This window comes from Ascaphus truei, chromosome 1 (genome assembly GCF_040206685.1).
Source record: "Ascaphus truei isolate aAscTru1 chromosome 1, aAscTru1.hap1, whole genome shotgun sequence".
Classification (NCBI taxonomy): Eukaryota; Metazoa; Chordata; class Amphibia; order Anura; family Ascaphidae; genus Ascaphus; species Ascaphus truei.
In genome coordinates this window covers 358,776,883-358,800,513 of record NC_134483.1, presented here as the reverse complement: position 1 = coordinate 358,800,513, position 23,631 = coordinate 358,776,883, and the positions used below count along the sequence as shown (strand labels likewise).

Below are 23,631 nucleotides of genomic sequence, written 5' to 3'. Positions count from 1 at the left end.
TGTATAATTCTACATTCTTACCTTAGCTGGCAATCATTTAATGCTCCTGTTATAAATCTGTCAAAATGCTGATTGTCAAAATGGCCGCCTTCTAACTTAGTGATGCAGTCTTTGAAATGCTACAGCTGTTATGTAACATTATATTACTAAGTGTAGCACAGTATTGTTAAAGATTTCAGAGTAATAGCCAGTCTGCTGTTTGCTTTAACCCACCACCCCAGCAGTGCAAGATCTTAGCTACATTTTCCTGTTTGGGATACTTTCTTGCAAATATTCCCAGCAGTTTGAGTTTTAAACTATAACAATAGATAATGTTACCCTAGTAATATAAGGATACATTGTAGCTGCTGATTTACTGACTGAAGCAGCCATTATGTTAGACACACAATCAGAATTTTGGCAGATTTGTAACGGGAGCACCAAACGATTGCCAGCTTAGGTAAGAATGTAGAATTATACATTGTCACATTCCTTACATATTCCAATAAGAAAAAAGAAAAAAGTTGGAAAATAGTATTACTGCTTTATCTTTTTATTATGGTTATTAAGGAAATGCCCCCCCCCCCAAAAAAAAACAGGAGTCATTTACTGTATTGTATGGGTCACCTATTCAATGTCCTTTTATTCCAATACTTTTTCACCAAACTTTGCTTGAATGGACATATTGAAAGAGTTTTGTAACCTGATTAGAAAGGTGATCAGTTTGACATAGAATGTGGATCTTTCTGGGAAAGGCAAGCAACACGTTCTTCATGCCCTTTCCTGTGTGCAGAGTGTGTCTTGTGTTATTTCTCACACATCCAAAGATTTAAAAAAAAGAGGAGGCCTTTAGAGTATGTCATGCAACCAGTGCAATTAAAGGCAAGATTGTACGCATAAATCTACTACAGAAAAAAGGGTATGTGTTTTGTTTTTTTTTGGCTATATGAAAATTCAGAGGTCTGATTTTATGTATAGTACGAGAGCCAAAGATAACAGTAACGATGTGTGGGTGAGCTACCCCAATTGAAAGAAAAACCAAACCCTGGTTAAATATGTAGATGTACACTGAATACTGTTGCAAGGAAAGACTGTTTATGATTTAAACATGTACAGTTAGCTTTAATAGTAGTACAAGCAACACCTGTTTGATTTTATTGCTGCAATACATTCTTTTTCGTTCTCGGTGCTTCCGCGTGCACTAATTTCATACAAATTCATCAGCCCTACAAACCCGTCAATGTAATTTGCTAAAGGTGTAATAACTCCTTCATATTATTTAAGAAAACAGTGAATTGTTGTTAAAATGTTATTGCGCAAAATGAATTGGAAACTCATTCTGACTAAATAAAAAGTTCACGACTGAAGACTGGAAAAAGTAAGGCATTTGTCCGAGTCTTCATAGCGTCAAATTTTTTCATTTTATTTGGCATGCGAAAGGCTCCTTCTTTTATCACTCTCAGGACCTCAAATATTTCCCTTGATACAGTGCTGCACAGCATATGGTTAGGCTTTTTATACTGCCACTCTTCTAAATGGCTGTTATGAGTTACTACCAAGTTTTAAAAAAGGATTCTTGGCGTGGATATTTTACTTTCTAAAAATGTCATCATAAATGAAAACACAGACAAAGAATAGGATATTTGTAACCACTTTCTGAGAGAGCAGTGTTACAAAAAACTAAATTTCCAAAATGGAATTGGAAAAGAAAATGGGGAAGAAGTTGGATTTCTAAATATTTTCATCCAGCTGTATGAAAAACATATTTTTGAATTTAGTTTTGGCACTTGCATTACTCGCACAATACAACACCACTCAACAGTATTATTGAGGTGATATGAAAAATGGATAACAACTGGTCAGCAGTTGTGCAGTTTTAGTCCTACCAAGATCGCAAAAGCAAAAAAACATCTACTTCTGTTCTGAATTTATATACTTCCCATGAGTATGAAGTAGATAATCGGAGGAAGTTCAGCTCGTGTGACAGGGTAAATATTTAGTTGCTGGTGTAGGACCTGACCTTTGGAGACTTTCCTTATGGGAGCAGGGGAAGCTGGTTCAATACCTGCTGTCTGCTCCTTGTGACCTTGGGCAAGTCACGTTATCTCCCTGTGCCTCAGGAACCAAAAACATAGATTGTAAGCTCCTACGTGGCAGGGACAGTGTCTGCAAAATGTCTCCGTAAAACTAGCAGCGCTATACACAAACATTCAATTATTATTCCCTTGCATTGACTTACGATTTTGCCAACATATGTATCGCAACTAAAGATCCCCTCTTTTTTTCTGAGGAACCCCCAACAATTTCTAATAGAAACTCTGTGATCAGATGCATTGTAAATTCTTCTGTATGTGATACTATTTTCAAACGTCCAGAAAATTACAAGGAACCCTTTAGGGATGTCCAAGAAGCCCAAGTGTTCTTAGAAACCCTGGTTGAAAAACACTGATCTACAGGGATGTGTATTTTTTATTGTTTCTTTTCCTCTTGTAGAGCTATACACAACCACAGCACTCTCATTAAAACTATAAAGGTCTGGCATTACCGTGTATGGGGAGAGCTGGTCCGAGTGGGGATTCCGGTTTGCTGCCTACTATGGCACAGAATAATATTAAAATATTTATGAATACAATAAAGCTACAAATTGCCACTCTCTCTGTAAAGCACATTCCCCGCGCTGATATCCCTTCACTTTGAATGTGGACGAACCTCCTGAAGTTAATTTTTAATAGTTGCCAGCTATGCTTTGTAGCAGTGACTCAATTAATTAACTGTACATTCCTTTGCTGCTGGAGGTGCCAGCGACGCATTGCCTTGGAATGTACTGCAGACCTGAAGGGGGCTAAGACAAACTTGCAGAAATTGGCTTGAGGAAAAAATAAGCGTCATTTTTTTTTAAAAGTCATGTATTTGATATTTCAGCGGCGTACAATCAATTTGAATGTAACATATTTGAACCATGTATGCTTTTTGAACAAGCAATATATGAGGTGAGGTGAGTACAAAGCATAAAACATATGCAGCCTACAATACTTCTTGTTTTTTGTTTTTCATCCTCTTTATGCTGATCCTCCGATTGTTCCTGAACATTTCTTTCTTTGAGCCATTTTTATAAGGGTGAGTGGGCACTTCCACTTTCGTTTTGGTTCTACATTTTTGGCGCTTTCTGATTTTCTATATCTGTTTGATTTTGCATTTTCACCAAATTATGGGGGGAGGTGGGAGGGGAAAATGAAATAAGTAAGAAAAGGCTAAAATAGCATAATACAGTATAACAAAATACTTAAAGATAGAAACAATTGGGAAACTTGATATAACTGAAAATCTTTAAATGATTAAAAAAGTTATGGCGAGTTTTCAAACTCCACTGTACATTTGGCCGGATTTTGTGGTTGTGTTTTGGTTCTAAAAATCTTAAAGCAGAAGTTCAAGCTGCTGTTTTAAAATTTTTATTTTTCCCTTCCTAATATGTGCATGAATACAATCCACACAATAAGTAATTAGCTAAGTTGCCGATCGGCGAAGAGTTGGCATGGGGGTTCAGTAAATGGAGAGAACCAAAGATGCAAAGTTCTGTGGGGAAGATCATGTGACCAGGCAGTCACTAGATACAATTGGGGCACTGCTAGAGAGAGGGCAGGGCTCAAAAGGGGGTGTGCCAGAGCCTGTTTCAGAAGAGGAAGGGGATGTGACTTTGCAAAAGGTTGCTATAGAAAAAAAAAATGCTGGTTACATTGAGTTACATTTTTAATGTGTTCAAGGGTTGTTTTTTTCTCATAGTATAAAACAGATTTATTTAAAAAATAAAAAAAACACAGGATATTTGGTCTGCAGCTGAAATATGAGGTTGTGATTTTGCACAACCAGTTTTGCCCACCTCTAAATTTGGATGCCTCTGATGGCTAAGGGACTCTTCTTCTCCGATAAGTAACTTTATTCTGCAGTGAAAGTAATTAGTGCAGCTTGTGTACTTATCTTTACTCTCGCCACCCATTAGGGAAGAAGGGAAGGGAAGATACCCTTTGGTAGAAAGATAAATCAGGTTTCATGTTGACTCTAACCCACTCACTCCCTTTAATTTCCTTTTGAAGCTGTGCACAGACAAAGCTTGTCTGTGTTCCTACCTCCTTCCCAGCAGTGTACTCACAGTTCCCATCAGCAGTACATGTTGGGGCTGCTTTATCTAGCTGGTGTTATGCCAATTTAAATAAAAATACACTTCTGTTTTGCCTAGGATGTTCCACAGTACAGTAATCAGTATCCTTTTGATGTATGGTTTCATGTTCTATAACGCATATTAGAGGCAGCAATTTCTTTAAAATATGAGGTTAAAAGATGTCATTTTCTCAGTGGCTCAGTGAATAAGTGCGCTGACTGTAAACAACACTGAGTTTGAATCAGGGGAGCCCGGTTCAATTCCTGGTTTCTGCTCCATGTGACCTTCGGCAAGTCATTTTATCGCCCTGTGCCTCAGACACTAGGAACATAGATTATAAGAACACCTGGGCCGGGTCTGTGCCTGTAAAATCCTGTGAGAGGTGTACCAAGCCCTACACTGTAAATGTGAAGTGTCTGTCTCTGTCTCTCTTGAACATAGAGAGATAGAGTAACCATACAGAGGTTAAATATTAATGTATCAACATTTTCCTTGAGGTAGGAGCAAATGTAACTTTTTTAACTTCAGACAAAATATACTCACAATCCTCACTAGGCAATTCATATGATCGTGTTCCGACTGACACACTTAAATATATTATTGTTCAGGGTCGGAGAATGTGCGCAGCGAATAAATGCTGAGCTAGAAAATTCATGCCCAGCACTGTGCCTTGATGAATCCCGGACTTCAGGTCGAAGTGCCGTTTTGGTCTTTGTTTTGTTCTCTGTAGCACAGAACAAGGAAACGTGTTCAGGTATGGATTTATTGGAAACGTTTGTGAAAATAACATAGGCCATTGGAAATAATATTAAGAAAGATTGATCAAAGATGATGATGATATCCTTGTGAAGAAGAAAGTTCCTTATGTTTGTAATCGTGAATTTCCTCTTATCCAATATCAAATGAAATATCCGAAAACAGATGTCTTGACAGTTCATTTATTTATGGTAAGGTAAAATAACAATGAGCTTCATCCAGAGGTACAGGCTAAACTAAAACATGCTGCGCATGGAGAACGGAGCATTCTTGATTGCTCAATGGTATTGTTGGTTCGTTCATTCTTTATGTTCTGACAGATCCAATCTAAAAACAGATTGATATAGAAAATCCTAGCTAATAATTTAACATATGTTTGGCTTGTTAGCATGAATCAATAATACAATTACACAATCCTTGGAAAAGTCTGGGCACAAGGCCTATACTCTTCTCTTGGCCTTGGACAGTACCCAAAATCTACTGTAAACAATGTACAGACAAGACAACGAGTATTCTAAACCTTTATCTAGCCCAGTACATGCTGGGTACATGCTGACACATTTCAGTGACATTTCTGCAGGGGCTAATGGCCCATCGGATTAACACAGCAGGGGTCCCTGGCAGTCCCATTCAGTTTGAATGGGATTGCCAGGGACCCCTGCTGTTAATCATTATTCCCCTTAAATGTGTTTTTCTTATGTTGCACAATTTTTCTCACTTCAGTCTGATTAGAGTCTGGGAAAACACAATGGATTCTAACAAACAACATGGATTCTGAATCAATTTAATTCCATTTACGGTTTGTTCCTATTTGATATTAAAGATAATGGAGTGACCTGATTACAAAGACTTGAGGAGGGACGGGACGGACGAACTAACTATTCATTAAATTGTGATAGGGATGATTGTGGCACTATTGCACTGAAACTCCCATTTAGTTCAATCAAAGTTCTGTGCTATAGTGCACTTATCAGCACTGTCACAGTATAAAGCAGCAATGTTCCCTACTGTTTCACCCCCGCCCTCTTGTTTTTTTGTACTGCATTGGAGCCAGGGTGTCACCCAGGGCTGGACAACACAATTTTTTTTTAAACTGCGTTAGATCCCCTGGTTCCTGAGATACCTACCAGTATGAAGTTACCAGGTTGAAATCTCCCATCAGGGGAAACCGTGGGTGCCAACTCTCTGGCCAATAGGAAGCTGCAACGTAATTGGTTGTGGCTTTCTATTGGACGGCCAGTTAAATCCCCTTTACAAACCAAGAAGTAATACTGGTAACTTCACCAGTAAGTACAGTATCTCATGAACTGGAGGTCCCCGGAGTTGGAAATAGCACGGTTTAGTTCTGAATGGCCCCCTGGCTCCCGTACAGGGAGGCCTAATTTGGTGGAACTGCTGCTTTAAGTAATAACCACCCTATGTTGGATTAATCCATGGATATGCAAACTGGGGGCACAAGATTTTATGGGTGGGGGGGAGGGCACGGCAGTTACAGAGGCCCCACACACTTCCCGAAGGCATTTAAATTAAATGCCGGGGGAGCAGAGAAGGCCTCTGTAACTTCCCTTACCTTGGCTCCAGCGGCTTCTGGCGACACGTCATCAAATGATGCTGCATGGTCACATGACGTCAACGCCAGAGACAAGTTAAGGAGGGCGGGGCGTGAACAGGATGGGTGACAGCTGGCAGGGGTGCGCAGGGGAAAACGTTTGCGCACCCCTGGAATCAGTACTGTTTTTGTATTTCAATCTACATGTGTTTTTAGAGTAACAAATGTTGCAAAGCGACAAATGGCAATCCTGGAGATAACTAATAAAATTGAAATTATTTTATAGTTCAGTGCACTTCTGAATCACGTTGCATTTGTGAGACTACAGAAAGGCATTAACCAAGATACACACTTACGTGCTGATCTTTTATTTATTTTTCTTTACAAATTCTCATAACACATTTTTTAATGGAACAAGTATTTTTGCATACTTTTCCCATTAAGCCTGTTGCACATCTTTGCATCAAGTGGGAAAAAAACAAGTACTGCATGCCTGCACCTAAAGTCCAAAGCATATCTGTTCTTCTTAAACACCACACACCACAATATCCGAGTACAGAGAAGCTTATGAGATCACATTAAATTGAAGTCCCTAGGTTTTAATGTTGTCTGTGCCCCACTTCTTTGGTTAAGCAAAAGATCCGAATGACCTTTGCCTTGTACTGTAAATGTCATTCTGTAGATGCCATCAAGTAGTAGGTCACTGCACAGTAATAGGGTGTTTTTAAAATACACTCCTCTCCCTGAACATTTCCCACAGGCACCTGCAGCATAAGTAATAATAATAAAGAAATATTTACAGGAATGGAAATGCTATCATGGAAACTGAAACCTACCATATCACTTCGGTTTCTAGATGATGTTACTGTACAAGTAAACATTATTGCATAGGTCAAGTGTCTAACGCCATCAGTTCTAGCAGTGACTCGTGTTTTGCTTGCTGCAGTACCCTACAGCATGGAATGTTAAATCTTCCATGAGTTGTACGGGTTTGGGAGGTTGTGTGTCATTTGAGCGCCCACAAAAGGGCTTAAAAAAAAAGCATATAACCTGATATTTAGGTGTTTATTTTGGTAATATTAGGTTTCTAAACCTTTTGGGGCACTGTGTAATTTAAAAGTTTGGAGATTTTAAGTTATTTTAGGATTCTTTATTTGTACGGATTTGTTTTTTGCTGCAAGTACATTTTCCACTTTGTACAAAGCAGCTGTTATCAAAGCCAAGACGCTACACAAATGCTGCAGAGAATATACAGTTTGTACAACTGTACTGTGGAATTGATGTGGCCAAGTGGTGTTTATTTTGTGGTCTAACTTGTGCATTATTTTAGAAATTAAACCCAGGAAATTGTATTCGCTTTACTATGCCAAATATTCCGGTTTTGATAAGCAAATCAGTCATGCCACTTTTTCCTCGTTGGTCGATAGCCTGCATGAGTAGATTCACCCAAATATTTCATGCCACACGTTTCTCCTTCCCCGGCCTTAAAATCTTATATCGCTGTCATCGTATTGAAATGTACTAAAAAAAATTCCATCAGAGAGAAGTGAAAAAAAAGTACAGGTAGTCCTCGCTATCCGACGGTTCACTTTACAACAAATGGCATATCCAGCGCTTTACAATGCAACCCTATGGGCCGTTTTCCCAACGCCTGAATGCCTGAATGCATTATCCAATGCTCACCGCCACTGATTAACATGGGACTCACTGTCCAACGCTACTTCCAGAACGGATTCCGTTGGATAACTGAGGACTGACGGTAAGCAGCATGAAGTCAGAAGTACTCCGAATGGGGCTGAAATTTCATTTATTTATTCCTTATTTCACACTGACAATGCTGTAGTAATCTCATGACTGTTTTCCATGTCTTTAGGGACCAATGGAAAGTCTATCCTTACCAGCCCAAGAATATTGGGCTTTATGTATCAAAGGGCAAATTCCATCACAAAGTCGTTATTTTTTCACAACCTGCGCTAAAATATACATGCGACAGACTGTGTCTATGTATTAATCTTGCTTGCACCATTTTCGGGGACTTCTGCGACGAGATGAGGGATTGATGGCGTAAGTGGGAGGAGTTAAGGCAGAGTTACGTTTGCATATTGGAGCACGTCTATGTATCAAGAAGATGCTCGAGCCACACATTCTCCTTGGTGGTTTTCTGCGTTTGTTTTCTCGGTCTCCTCGGTGGCTCAAGATATATTCCCCCCGCAGAATACCAATGCCATATTCTAAAATGGCAGAAATACACTACATAAATGTCACATTTCAAACCGGGAAAAAAAATTTTTTCCGGAACTCTGTCGGCGCACACGTACCGCTTCTTATATTGAGCCCATTCTTTCTATGCCCAGGCACTATATGGGTTCTAAAAGGTTGCATGAATAGAAAGACAAAAAGCAAGTTCCTTTTACAGATTTGCTTTTACTTGGCTCAGAAAACAATTCCAATATACATCATGCAATTGCTATATTTTTCTTCAAGTCTTCTCTTGTCAGACTGACGTGTGTAGGCATCAATACAATGCTTAAACAAACATGACAACGATTTGGTTTATTGAAATCTGTTGTTTTTTATTTTATTTTTTTACACCTACTTGCATGGTACAGGTGTTTATCACTCGTTCTGCTCGGATTTCAATTCTTATATAATTGCACATTAGTGGACATTGTAAACAGTGTTCAAGAGTTTTGTCATCTTAAAATATATATATATATATATATATATATATATATATATATACACATTTATTAAATATGAGGCCCTTTGGATGAGAAGGAACGTAAAGGGTCTAATAAGAAAAAAAACCTGCAGAGATACTCAGTAGCATGAAATGTCTCCTGCAGACGGTAATTCTCTTTTCTACATGCAGTGAAACCTTGGGATGAGTTGTGCGTGCAAGTTCCTCACACCGGTTGTCATTTAAAAGCTTTCAACATCACAAGTTTTCTTTTTTCATACCCCTCTCTGTTTTATTTGCAATCTGGAAAACTAACAACGTCCATCAAGAATGTCCTTGTTTGTCCAATAAAAAGTATCACAAGATGCAAAAAACCTGCATGGGAGAATCATGCATCTGATGATTGCATAACATTAATACCCAATATGCTGCAACTTGTTAAGTACACAGTAGGAAATTTTCAGAGCCAAACAGTTCTTTTCAGCTCCAGGGGGAATCCCCTGGTTGTGCTAAATTGTATAAGAAACCTGAAAAGGGGACTAATCCTCATAGTTCTCTCATTCACTGCAATGTTATGTATTTGCCTTCATGCTCAAACTAGATCTGTTAGATAATAAGCAACTGTGCTACTAAAGACATGAGCAGCAATCCCCTCCCCCAGAAGACGTCATGAGTTTACCTTGTATATAATTAATATATTAATATATATAATATATATATTGGCACCTCCAGCCGCCGCACCTTACACCCCACCCCGCCTCACCTCCAGCCGATCCACCTCACCCAAACTACACCCGTCGCGCCTCAGCCAAAGCCGCCTCAACTCCAGCTGACCCACCATGCCTCACCTCCAGCTGACCCACCATGCCTCCAATCCACCCGATCTGCCCCGCCGCCTCACCCAAACTCCACCCGCCGCGCCTCGGCCAAAGCCGCCGCGCCTCAGTCAAAGCCGCCACCCCACTGCCTTACCTCCTGCCGCTTCAGGTATGGGGGACAGAGGGGAAAGAGATGCAGGGGGGGAGAGAGAACCCACCCACTCACTAACCCACTCACTCACTAACCCACTCACCCACCCATTCACTCACTAACCCACCCACTCACTGAGCTGTGAATGGGGGGAGGCGGGGAATGTAGCTGTGAAGGGGGGGTCAAGATGTGAAAGGCGGGGGAATCGCACATGTTAATGCGGGGGGGTCGGAACACAGCTGTGACGTGGGGGGGCAGGAGCTGTGAACGGGGGGGGGGGCAACAGACCTATCAAGGAGGGGGGGGGGAATCACCGATGTGAAGGGGGGGCAATGGAGGTGTGAAGGGGGGCTGGAGCTGTGTATGGGGAAGGGGGCAACTGACCTATCAAAGGGGGGGGGAATCACCGATGTGAAGGGGGGGGGGAATGGAGGTGTGAAGGGCGGCCCAGCTGTGAATGCGGTGGGGCCGCAATCATGTGCAGGGGGGGCAGATTGCTGTAAACAGGGGAGAAACAGACGGAGGGAGGGAAAGGGGGAGTGGATGGGGTGGGGGGAGTGGAGAGAGGGGCTGCGGAGAAAGAAGGGGAGTGGGAAAATTCAATCCCGGGCAACGCCGGGTATATCAGCTAGTACCTTCTGTAATGTTGGTAACTTGTCTCTTGAGTATGTCCTGCTCTCCAAGTTTAGATTTTCTTATGATCAAGTGTCGGTAAGGTAACTTTTAGACTGCACTGAGCTCCATGTAGACCACCTGGCTGGAGTGTTGTTTTTTAAGAATGGAGCTGCAATCTCATAAAGTAAGTTTAAAAAAAATTCAGTCTGCATAGATTGCTGCCTTAAAAGCAGGAAAGAAAACAGGGGGTGAAGGAGGGGTGGAGGTGCATTAGAGAGATGCCAATTTTTTTTAATTTATTTTTTTAAACAGCAGTGATGTTTGGCAAAGAAAATGTGCAAAGCATTTAAAAGTCGATCTGAATATGCAGAAATAAAAATAATATACCCTTGCCTACTCTTAAACGCAAGGACCAACAAGAAGAACCCCCTGCTCTCATGGACTCCTTTACTTTATTGTATTGTATGTTATATGTGCAACTCTCCCTGCCTGGCTTCTAGAGATATTACATTGTGGTACTGTGTATGGCTACTCTGCATGGGTTACTTTAACTCGGGGTGCTGAATTCAGGTGGCTGGGCGCTGAGATAGCAAGGTGGTGGAATAATGGGCACTGGGAACTTTTGTCATACAACAGTTTTTTTTGTATTCAGGTCCCCAGGTACGGGGACTACACACCACACTTTATACAATGTTTGTCATGTTTCTTTATTTTATCGGTGCTTTATGTGCTTCCATGAATGCCCACTTTTAACACTGAGGGAGGTATATTTTTGTTGCTTAACTGTTCTGAGACCCGGGCCCCCCTCGTTCTTCTGTTAGGGATATCCCTAGCGGGTCGTGTACGTGTGACCCCATACCTTTTTGTCGGTGTGGGAACTGCCACTTCCCTGCAACCGGCGAGGACTGTTAATGCAGATCTACAGTTCGAGCCGATCCGCCGGCCCCAGGAGTCCTCGTTACTGAGGCCCTCTGTGACATGCCATTTGCATACCTCAAAGCTTGTATTGGACTCCCTTAATCTTCTTCTGGGATCCTGACTTAAAGGGCATTGTCCCGATCTACAACATACTAGGGGGGCCTGGTCTGTGCTATTACTTTATAAACATTACTTATCCACTCTCCCCGAGGATCCTCTACTCTTGTCCTCAAACCTACCTACTCGAACTTTCCCTCCCATCATATACTCTTTTTATGATGTCATAATCCTATGACAACACAGGGTGGGGCCCAGTACACGCTAACCATACTAGTAACCTTTTTAGAGGAGGAGTTACATATGATTATAAGTTACGGGTATCCTACGGAGTTCGAACTGTAGGCTTTTCACTAAAAATAACGTTGGAAAAATGTTACCTGAGCTCTGTATGTTAACATAAGATTTTCTCCACAATCATAACTGTTCTTACCAAATGTATACCTGTGTGATGTATTGATTATGGACTTAAGTGACACAAAATAAAGAATTTGGGGGGGGGGGTCAATGTGCAAGGACATTTTAAGATCACATGGCCCTTTTTACAGTACATTGCCATTTCTTTAACATTCTGGTAAAAAAAATTGCAAAGTTTCAAAGTAATCTGACAAAATTATTACAACTATATCTAGTTTTGCACGTCCCCAAACATGAACTTTTACTAACTTTGTGATTCTACATAAAATTGAAAGAACCAGTCTTGTCAAGAATGTAAATTGATTTTTGTTCCCACCTTTTACATAATGCGAACCGTGGCATCCTCCCTAGCAGAAGCATGTTACTTTCAGCTCTGGGGACCGAAAAAGTACTGAGAAAATAACGTGGTTGCCTTCATTGTCCAATAGGAAGCTGTAGCCACTGATGAAGTTGCAGTTTCCTATTGGCCCTCGCAGCCCCTGAGATTTGGCTGCCATATTGTTTCACTTTATGGGAGTTTTAAACCCTGTACCATCTCTGGGAAGTATGTGAAGCACCAGGGGATCCTCAGAGCTTAAAATAGCAAATTTGAAGGCATTCGCACAACACCCATTTCCATTTGAGTGCAATTCCAAAACACAATAATAATCATTATCGTGACTATAGCAGCAATCTATCTACCTTTATCTAGGTTAACCAAAGACTGACCACTTCTCATTTTATACAGCCCTATTTTATACACTTGAGCCAAATCCTTCGACGTGAAAAGCAAACCCTTCCTGCCAATATTGTAACCTTTGAAAGTATTAAATGTGCCAGTCGCACAGGAACCTGCAGCTGCTGCTCCTGGCTCTGCGGACGCTTGACTATTCTTTGTTATATTGGCTTCGCATAACACCACTAACATGCTTGTTTGAGGGTGAACATATACATCCAATGTTTTTGTTCCACCCCCCTGGGCTTTATAGTCCGTGCCGAGGCCTATAAAACATCGCTTTAAATGTGGAAATACTTAATGGTGTGTTGTTGCAACTGTGTTTTGGTTAGGTGTCAAATAAGTAGTACAGGACAGGGCATCTATTGTGTGTTTCTAATGTAGCAAAAAACTTATTGCAAATGTAGCATTTTGTTAATGTCCAAAACAGGTGTCTCTGAGGTTTAAACGTCTACTGTGATCTAGTTTAAAGCACACAGTATATTTTTCATTCTGTTGCAAATTTACACAGGTGGTTTCCTTTGACCCTACTCGTTGCAGGTTGTGATGCCTTTTAAGCGGACTGCGTGAGTGTCCTTTGCGGATTAAATGAAAGGGTAATACTATTACAGTAAACGGACAGTGCACTTGAAGAGGAAACCTGTAAGGTGTCAAAAGCTCTGTACACTTCAATTGTATCCATGGACTCCTATGTTGGTCCCCTGACCGGTATCACAACCTAAAATGAATCTACAATTTTCCAGAACCAATATGGCTAGAACTTTGGATTACACCTTTGAGAATACATAATTCTATTAATTATCTAATACTATATTTATTTAAAAATGGTTCAATAGACAGATTAGGCCTGGCAGCCCCAGCCCTTTCCGGTGAACCGGCGTCAAGTAACCTGACGTCACACGTGACCCCACAGCGTCATTTGATGCGCGTTACGACATGACCCCAAAGTGTCATTTGACTCTGCGTGGCCATGGTGACGCGTTCAGAAGCCGGCTAAATCCAGGTAAGTTGAGGTTGCTGAGGCCTCGCACGGTCCCCCCGGCATTTAATTTAAAGGCCACGAGGAAGAGCGCGGGGCCCCTGCAACCGCCCACGCCCCCCAAGAAATATCGCCCAAGTACTATGCCCAGATATATAAGGGGGTAGGTGAAGCTTGTAGTTGCTCCAGGATAGTGTTTAGGCCTTGCGGGAGGGTAGTGCAAGGCTTTAACCCCTTCATTACCTTAGTGGCTGTGACCGCTAAGGGAATGAAGGGGTTAACTTGTACTGCCACCCTCCCGCATGATCTAAATACCTACCCTGGGGCAACAATGTATTTGTTTTGCACAGGATTGCTACCTGACGCCAGCGGGGACTCCCAGGGACACTTGTTTCTTATAGTATGCTCGCTCGTACTATTTAACTAGGACTTCGGTTGTATAAGTAGCACCCCTGGCTTAGGCCTCGTCCAGGGTTCCCGGGGGGCGTGCTGAGGCTCAGGGAAAGCGGGTGCTTTCCCTGGCCTTAGACAGCGTGCCGTCAGGGGGTGGGCCGGGGGCGGGCCAGTGACGTCACGGAGCTGGTTTGCCCTCATTGGTTCGCCCTCACGTGACCGGCCCTGCGATCCGGCAAGCGCGTGATTTAAAAAATTACCTAAGACCTACACTTCCGCGCGCTTGCGGCAGCATAGGTGAGCCCCTACTAAAGTCGCTCTCATTGCGGCTGTAGGGGCTCACAGGTAAGTTCTAGCGCGGCTCAGCGCGTAAGCGCTGACCATGCCCGAGGCCTTAGAGGTGTCAGAAACAGATAAAAAGATAAATGGTTTAAATGTGAATAGATGTAAGCATTGTATAATTGCTAGAAAAAGAAGCAATACATATTTAAACCAGTAGGTAAGATCATGCAGAAAAACAGGCAATTTATCATATATCATAAAGATTTTTTAATATCTGTGTATGTTACAGGTAAAAAGATTTAGATAACTGGAGATCCATATGAAATATACATTTTTAATGAGCAATGTACTTAGAATATTATGTTTTATTGTGCATCAGCCATCTCCTGTAGCACTGCATTATACAACATGACATGTCCCCCCATAGCACATTTTAAGTAACTGGTTCCCATTCTAAGGTTCCTGTTATTACAGACCTACATTGGCAATAAACATTTTTGTTCTCACAACAATTTACTTCAGGAAGTTGTATTTATTAGAACAGCAGCTAGTAAGTAAATATGAGGATTTAATGAGACCATAAAATTCCTACGACACATTACACACACTAGGAGTAGCAGTTATTTTACATAGAAGTTCATTAACAATCTGTCACCACAAAGTATATTCGTGAAAGGAGAGCAATTGTGTGCTAAATCTTTTTTTGGTCCCCATGAAATGAATGAAGAGGCAGTTCATGTAGTGATGGGAAATTTCATCACCACATTTATACCAGAAGTGCTACTTTCCTGAATAAAATATTAAAACCATGTGAGCAAACATTCCTCTAAGAAATCTGTTTCTACTATTCTGAATCCACAAAACGTTTGTCAGCTTGTAAAAAATACAATAATGCGTGTGTGTACATAATGCATACATATGTTGTATGCATACATAGCCGCTGACGGGGGGGAAAAGAGAAACAGACAAAATAAGTCCCGGGTCTGGAGGCCAGGCTCCAGATGCCCCCGTCGGTTGGAGCCGGGCCTCCCTCCCACACCAATCCATGCCAAAAGTTGGTACCGGTGTGGCAAGGGAGGCCTTCCACCCTCCCGCCCCCTCCCAAGGTACATTTTTTGTGTGTGTATATTGTGGGGGGGTTGAGGTATTGTGGGGATGAGGGGTTGAATTGTGCGGGGGGGGGGGGGATTTGTGTGTGGTGAGGGGGTGATTGAAGGAGGGTGTGGGGGTTTGAGTGAGGAGAGGGGGAGATTGAATGAGAGTGGAAGGAGGGGATAAAGGAGGATAGTGGATTTAGTGGATGAGCGAGGTAAGGGAGAGAGAGGGAAGAGTGAGTGAGAGACTGAGTTTGGAGGGGGACAGAGCAGGTGAACCTTGTAGAGCTGCCGACAGGGAGGTCTAGGTGGATACTCTCTAATCCTGGGTCCCGGTAAAGCGGTTGGCAGCACTGACCAGAAGGAAGTAGCTGAGAGGAGGGATTGAGGAGTGTTCCCAGCTCTCGTTGCTCAGCAGGAGGAGGGAGTGACAAACTTCCAAACACTTGGAACATATTTTTAATATAAGTTTAAAAAAAAATGTAAATTCATTTAAAGACCCATAACAGCATGATTTCTGAAATGTAAGCTCTCAGTAGGAAGAAGCACCTAAGATACTTCATGTTTGATCATGGTTGAAAACAGCTTCCTGGGTTGCTGGGTGGGGAATGGATGTGCCTGTTCACTTCAACAGTGGCCCCATAAATCTTCCCCACACTCCCCCCCCTTCGTCCACCCACCCATTCTCTCCCCCCTCCTCTCTTCCCCATCCCTCTCCCTCCCCCTCCCTCTCTTTCTCTCCCCCTCCCTCTTCCCCTCTGTATCTTCCCCCCCTCCCTCCCCCTCTTTCTCCTCCCCAGGCACTACCCCGGTGCCAGAGGGGGGCCCACATAGGCGATCGAAAACAGAAGTTGGGCTAAACTTATGGTGGTCCTATCTTATGAGTTTGGACCACCACGGTGGGCTCCCGTCCACCACCCGGCCTGGGACAGAGATGTCTTTGCGCTCCCCTCCTGTTGGCGTTGGCCTTTTTTAGTAGGAACTTTTTGTCCTATGATGATGAGCAATCGTCTTAGAAAAAAAAGTAGGTAGTGGTCATATTGCATTAAGTGGGGAAAAAAAGGAAAGCCTGCTGGAGCTATAGTATATTTGTCTACTTGCTGGGACTCTTATCATAGCTGCCTTGTAGTTTACTCTGCTACACTAGTGATCTTAAAGTACCATGCAGAATGATAATACGCTCATTATTTGTTTTACAGGCTCCTCCTGCTGGTTTAGCTGTCAAAACATTAAGACACTGTGACCAATCGGCATGTAAGATAATGAAATGTTTGTACTCGGGGAAATTGTACATCCAGCACTACTTGGCAGCATCACGTGGCGCGGCAGCAGCGCGAAAATATGAATTTTCATGTATTTGCTGTGATCTGCCGCGCTACCGCTCACGCCCGCACACTATATTACACGCCTTAGTTGTAATTTGTAGTGCTAGGAGCAGAAGGAAATGTATATATATTTTATTTCTTTTTTTTGTATATGCTGTAACCAAAAATGATATAAAACACTATTCAAAGGAGAAAGCTACATTCTTCCTAGGGGGGATTAGAAACTATTTGAAATGCAAAGATTTGCAATATTGTATTCTTATTATATACTGTGTTGTTAAGTATTGCAAAACTTGAAATACTGAAGACTAAACCATTGATGTGTGATGCATTGCAGAAGCTGTTTGCACTTGTTACAGATGCTATCGAAGTGATGGCTACAAACGTGTTTGTGAGGAAATCTATGACTTGTTTGCTTTTGGAAGAGATATTTATAACCTTCAACCCAATAAAAGGAGCAATCTAAGCCGGCAATTTAAAAAAAAAATAATAAAAAAAATGTATATATAGAATTGAAACAGGGTTCTCCGGTGCTGAACCCCATTAGTTTCAGCTACAGAAACCCTCTACGTCCGAGATACTTATCTCTGAAGTAGGTGCCAGTAGCTGCTCTGACTCAGCAAGCAGGGCTGCTTTGCAAGTAAGTATCTCCGGAAGCAGGGGGTCCCCAGAGCTGAAATTAATGGGGTTCAGCTCCAGAGACCCCCTGCTTCAACTGTGTGTGTAAATCACTGCCTTGGATTGCCCCTGGATTTGTTTTGTGTGCATCTTACGTTGTTGCTTCAAAGTATATTCCTTTTTGTCTTGGGCTAACCGCTATTCTTATTTCACAGTTAAATGACGGGGGAAAGGCAGCTCGAGCAAACATTGGGATAGGTGACGTGGTTCATGCCATTGACGGCATAAGCGCTGATGGTATGACTCACTTGGAGGCACAGAACAAGATCAAGACGTGCACTGGATCACTGAGTATGACTCTGCAAAGGTGAGATTTTTTTCAGTGTTTAAACTTAAATCGCCCTGTTTTCTATAACCATATATTTAAGCTGTATATTGCTAGTGTGTAACAGTGTGTTCAGATCTATTCTTGTCTTCATGAGAAATAACGGATCACAAAACAGGCCAGAAAATCAGTTGCTCATAGTCCTCTTAGCCTGGTCTAGTCTTTTTGTGATTAGGCTTGATTACTTTATACAAAGGAACCAACACATTGCCATTTTGTACTCTCCAATTTCTATCCATCTGTGTGCCTGTTTCGGAGGACAAAACTCTAAGAAGTCTAATAAATAAAGACAGTTTTTATACTTTTGTAATGCTTATTTTGTGTTGAAAAGCCACACACTTAAAGGGCCGCCTTGTGTAATTTGCCTCTTTAACATCTATTTTGTGTTAATCTGGTAATTGAACTGGGTTCTTCTGCCTTTGTAATGTGATAATTTTTCTTATTTTTATGGTACAATCTGGAGGTGTTGGCCTCCAAAATCCTAAACCTTTGACTGAAATTAAGATGGCTGCCATTTCCCCATCAGCATTCTACAGGATTAATTATTTTGGCATTTGTAAGGAGGATAGTTCAAAAGAAAGGAGCGAAAAAAAGAGCAGAATGTTGTATATTTTTAAGAGCACTTCAAGGTTACTGTGTTTTATTAAAAAAATGTATATATTTTTTTTTGCGACCTGCACCACTGGAATGACACTTAAAGGCAGAGAAACGGTGTGTCTAAATGTAATGGTGGTTTAAATGCCCCACGTCAGGGGGGCCAGTAGGAAGCCTTAATGTCACCTGGTGTGGCTTCCTATTGGCCCCTGTGACCAGGACCTTTAAACTACGTAGAGATACCGGCCCCTAATGGAAGTAAGTATCTCTGGAAACAAGGTGTCCCTGGGGCTTAAATCAACATAGTTCAGGTCCGGAGACCCCCTGCTTCAAACCTGTAATAAAAAAAAAGTTGTGTGTGCTGAGTACGTGCATTGTAAGTGACATTTCTTTGTCTTTGGTCACAGTTTTTGTAACAGATATTGTATTTGTGATCATTTTAATTAAAATTCAAAACACAATGTCAGTGACAAAACGCAAAGAAGTGTGACTTAGAACGCGCATGCTCAGTTTTAGCTATTTGCACTCCTATGGTTATACTAGCTGTCTGTGTGTGCGTCTCTGTGTGTGTGTTTGCGTCTCTGGGTGTGTGTGCGCGCGCGTCTGTGTGTGTGTGTATGCGCGCGTCTGTGTGTGTGTTTTTCTGGTGCACCTGCGCCTGTCTCCCAAGCTGGGTTACTGTTGGTCCTACGCATGAGCGGATCGCCGAGCTGGCGGCTGCTGTGCATGTGCGCCAAGCCCCGGCCTCCACGGCACATGTGTACCGAGCCCGGCATGGTGTTTTTTTGTGCATGCACGAGACATGCACTACGGGAGTGAGTGCAACGACCACGCACCCATTAGTACCGTGACATCACTTGCATTACGGTTTTTCATTACAAGGCAAGTATCCCATAAAAACACTGTAGGTGCGAGTCAAAAAGTTTCACTCCAAAAATAAATATATAGTATATATTTGTAAAAGTTGTCCGTATTGCTTCTTTAAATCAGCCAAGATTGCTCTTGAAATAACTAATAATAGTTTTATTAGTTTTGTGAGGGTAATATGAGTTGATAGCATTACCTTACAAGATACACAGATCATTAGCACTTTGGCCTTCTGTTGTAGAACGACATGCTAATAATATATCATTATATATGTGTGTGTTATACAAAATGAATTGATTAAAACAGCAATCCGATCTTGCTGGGGGAAGTGAAGGGTGGGGGGGGGGGGATGGGAAGTCCTCTGAAACTGAACAACGCTGATCAACCCCATGGTTTCCAAGTTACTTACTGGTTTATTTGCCTGTGTTTCCTTCCCCTTTCAGGGAAATAAAAAAAGAAAAACCCAAATCTTGTGGGTGCCACGGGCCAATATGTAGCTGCAGCATCATCAGGGGGATGACATTGCTGGTTCTTATTGGACTGCTGTTTAAATGTCCATGAGGGACACCGGCAAATAAAACCAGGATATATCTGGGAACAGCTCCATTGGCTTATAATTCGAAGAAAAAAATAATTCCATTGCTAAATTGGGTAGATTTTGCTGTCTTGGTGGCTTAATATAGTCATCTCTCTTTTTAAGGTTTTATAGAAGGTGTGTCTTTCCATGTTAACCCTGTTTTTTCTAATGAAATACATATATGGTTAATTCCGTTTTTACTTCACACATATGGGGCATAGTGACTGTTTTTTCCACTTTTCCTAAGGAGAAATATGTAGGTTAGTATATTAGATCTTCAAACATAATCTGTCATGATTACCCCCTTTAGTAAGTCCTGTGTAATGTTAAAGGAGCACTCCTTCCTAGCGTAACTTTTTTAAATGGTTATGAATCGAGTTCCCGAAGCTTAACCCCGTTAATTTCAGCTCCAGGGACACACTGGTTCCTGGGATACTTACCTCTGTAGGGGGTGCCTGTTACTTCCTGGTTCTTAAATCTTCTGGGGCCAATATGAAGCTGCGGTGGATGACATTGCCACTTCCTATTGTACCACAGGAGAATGAAACCCCCATTGTGCAAGGGGATGCCTGCAGAAAGTATCTTTGAAACCAGGGGGTCCCCACTACTTAAATTAAAGCTGTTCAGCCGTGTAGACAACATGCATCCCATCTATTAAAAAAAAATTGATAGTGTTACCAGCTAACTATTTTTGAAATAACTAGTGTCATTGGGTTAGTATAAATTATGGTGGGTAAAAAAGTGACAAAAACCCTCCACCGTCCAGTAAACCTATTCCAGTGTCACCTTGCAAAGCCAGTATAACCAGCCTCACTCTGATGAGACCCTAAAGGTTGAAATAGCTGCTTGTGAGTAGGTTTACTGGCTATGCACTTCTTTAACCCAGCCTGCGCTGAAAAGCTGTGTAATATGGCAGGCAGAAGCTTATAGGGGTCCATGTTGAAATGAATAATTAGCAAAAGGTGACACACTGTGCTCATTTGGTTGTCATTACCCAGAATCCCTAGCTACAGTGGACACAATGTATGCTGAGAGGTACTGGGGACAAGCAGGATTGTAGAATTGTCAGATATGTGAATGTGCTCACAAGTATATCCGATATGTTCATGTGCTCGATTAGTATACCCGTACACATTTCTGTTGTATCACCAATAGTTTAGATATCACACATAACAAAAGGGTGGGGGTGGGGGGGGGATACAGGTATGCTTGCTGGTTTATTTCTGAAAAGCATTTAGCAAAGTACTTTTGAAGGCATTTGCACAACCTCTGGTCACATGACTTTTTTCAACACTTATCACATTCCTGAGCAAGTTTAAACTTTCACAAAAAAGTATAATTAAGGGAAACAAAAATTCCAAAAATTCAGTCACGTCCGGCACACCTGTGAGCACCTGACCTGCGTATGGGAAAAGGGTTAGTACACAGATCTCTAGATGGCCCACTTTTCACCTTCGCAAAGGTCTCTCAAATTAGCAATATTTCCCCTCAATCCGCCCCATGTCATGAACAGCACACTTGTGAGCACGTGACTTAGCTGTGCAACCAGGGTTAATACACACGGCTACTCTAGCCAACTCGCCTTTCTCCTGTGCAAGATACTTTCAATTACTGTAGTTAATATTAACCCCTTACTTGATCGCAATCATATCTATCTGCTTCCACTACCCAAGATATATGAAAAACTATGTAATTAATGTATCTGCCAGGGTCTCAGGTTCCATTTATTAAAGAAAAACTATGTATTTAACACACACGTGTTGTTGCAAAATGTGTCAGAAAATAAATATTCTCTACAAAGCGTGCAAACCGTTCATTCAGAGCCCAAAGCATAACTTATTAAAAGTTTATTTAAAACCAAAGATATATTGCCTAGGTTACAGAAAAACATATGTTACAAGAACATACAGTTACAATAAATACAGAACAGTTTCTTAAAATTAAAGGATAAAAAAACAATGGCATAAGTCTTGTCCCAGAGAGTGAAATAGGGTATTTGGGGAATGAGCCCAGTGGACCTGATGCTACTAGAGTCTGATATGACTTAAATGGGATTAAACCGACAGTCCACTAAAGAGTATATATGGCAGATCACCGTGAGCATCATTTAATAAAAATAAAATGCAGTATAAGAACTCACCCTGGGCGGGGGGCCCGTTGTGCAGACTCTGGCTGGGTGCGAAGGATGAAGCATCCAGGGACACTCCACTCGCAGACCTCTTAGTGCCACAGCTGCTGCCCTTACCCGCCTGGTGTCACTGGTATCTCCGTGTGATTAACTCTGGGTGACCCGCTGGAGTGCCGTCGGTGGCGTCAGATCTATCCCTGCGCGTGCAGTCTGGGTATCCTCTCTCCGTGGCGGCTTCACAAAATAATTGTGGGATCCCGCTGGGTGGTCGCGCTCACGCTGTGCTCCTGTTACCCACACGGCATCAACATTGACTGGGAGTTAAAACACTTTCTATAGCCGTGTGAGGTGGAGGGTGATGGAGAGTATATATCCGTATAATTGCAACCTAGCGTGCTGCGAGTCAAACTATCACTATACCCCTACAATCAAATCTTGATACCTATTGTACTTCCAAAAAATATGTCGATGTGTATAAAAAAAGTTTATATTGTTTGTATTACATTTTATACTATTCCATATCCATATATTCAGGTAATATATAGTTTCTATTCACTTATGGCAATTCTACTTAGAAATATTGACCAATATTATTAATGTCTATTCAAGTTAGATTAGAACATAATTAAATAATACTCCACACCACCATAGTTGTGAAAATAATCATTTTAATACATATTGGTTATTGCTCTACATCCCATTGTATACCATTGATTTTATATACATATATTGTTTTGTTTGTTGTAAGTTTGTATGTTTTAACCATGTATTCCACACAGACCCAGTTAATGGGTTAAACCCAAACATTGTTTCAATATCAATCTGATTGAAATTTAAGAAACCTTCTGTCACCTGATGACCAGCCAATCAGAATGGGTCTCCTCCTATTTAAGGGGTCTGTGTGTTAAGGGTAGTATACTCTTTGAAAAAGTCCCGACGAAGGACGAAACGCGTCAGAGTGCCCCCTTCTGAGATGTACAGCATGTACCAATAAAGCTGTTTTAACCATAACCGTTCCTGAACTTGACTTTTCGCTGTGACCGCCTCTTCACCACTTCCACTTGTCCCAGAGAGGTCACAGGTGTAGAAGAGGGTTCATGTGTTCTGATCCCAAAACCAACCTCTGTTGCATTTTTATTTTCTATCCAAACATGCCAACCTTTATGCCCAGACCTTCTGTATTGAAACACACACAAAATCTACCGTCATAATTAGCTTGGGTTGACCGTTTTATAACTTAGAAAAAAAAACTCTTGTCTCGTGACATTTAATGTCTGACTGATGATAGAAACACACTCATAACTTAATTTCCCTAGTTCTTAGACAGCCTAATGTCTATTTTAGCAGGAGAAACAGTTATCTGTCTTTCGCACCTCTTACCCATGACATGTGGGGTATGATTTCATTTGTCATATTGCAACGATGCCAAATATGTACCTGTTGGTATTCAGAATTGATGTCGTCACACGATATCCTAATTTTTAATAAGGTCCTCCAACTAGGTGTTGACTTGTTTGTCACCTCTCTCTGTGATGCACACATGATCAATAACGAATGTTATAGTTTTCTCTGAGGCCC

The 23,631-nt window shown here is 41.6% G+C and overlaps 1 protein-coding gene across 4 annotated transcripts in view; it reads left to right on the top strand.

Annotated features, from left to right (window-relative positions):
- Positions 1-23,631, top strand: part of PDLIM5 (PDZ and LIM domain 5) — a 133,341-nt gene that overhangs the window by 40,133 nt on the left and 69,577 nt on the right. For all 4 annotated transcript variants that reach the window (XM_075609837.1, XM_075609826.1, XM_075609847.1 and 1 more), the window contains exon 3: positions 17,718-17,869. In XM_075609837.1, the coding sequence (XP_075465952.1) occupies positions 17,718-17,869 (152 nt within the window). The remainder of the gene's footprint in view (positions 1-17,717; positions 17,870-23,631) is intronic.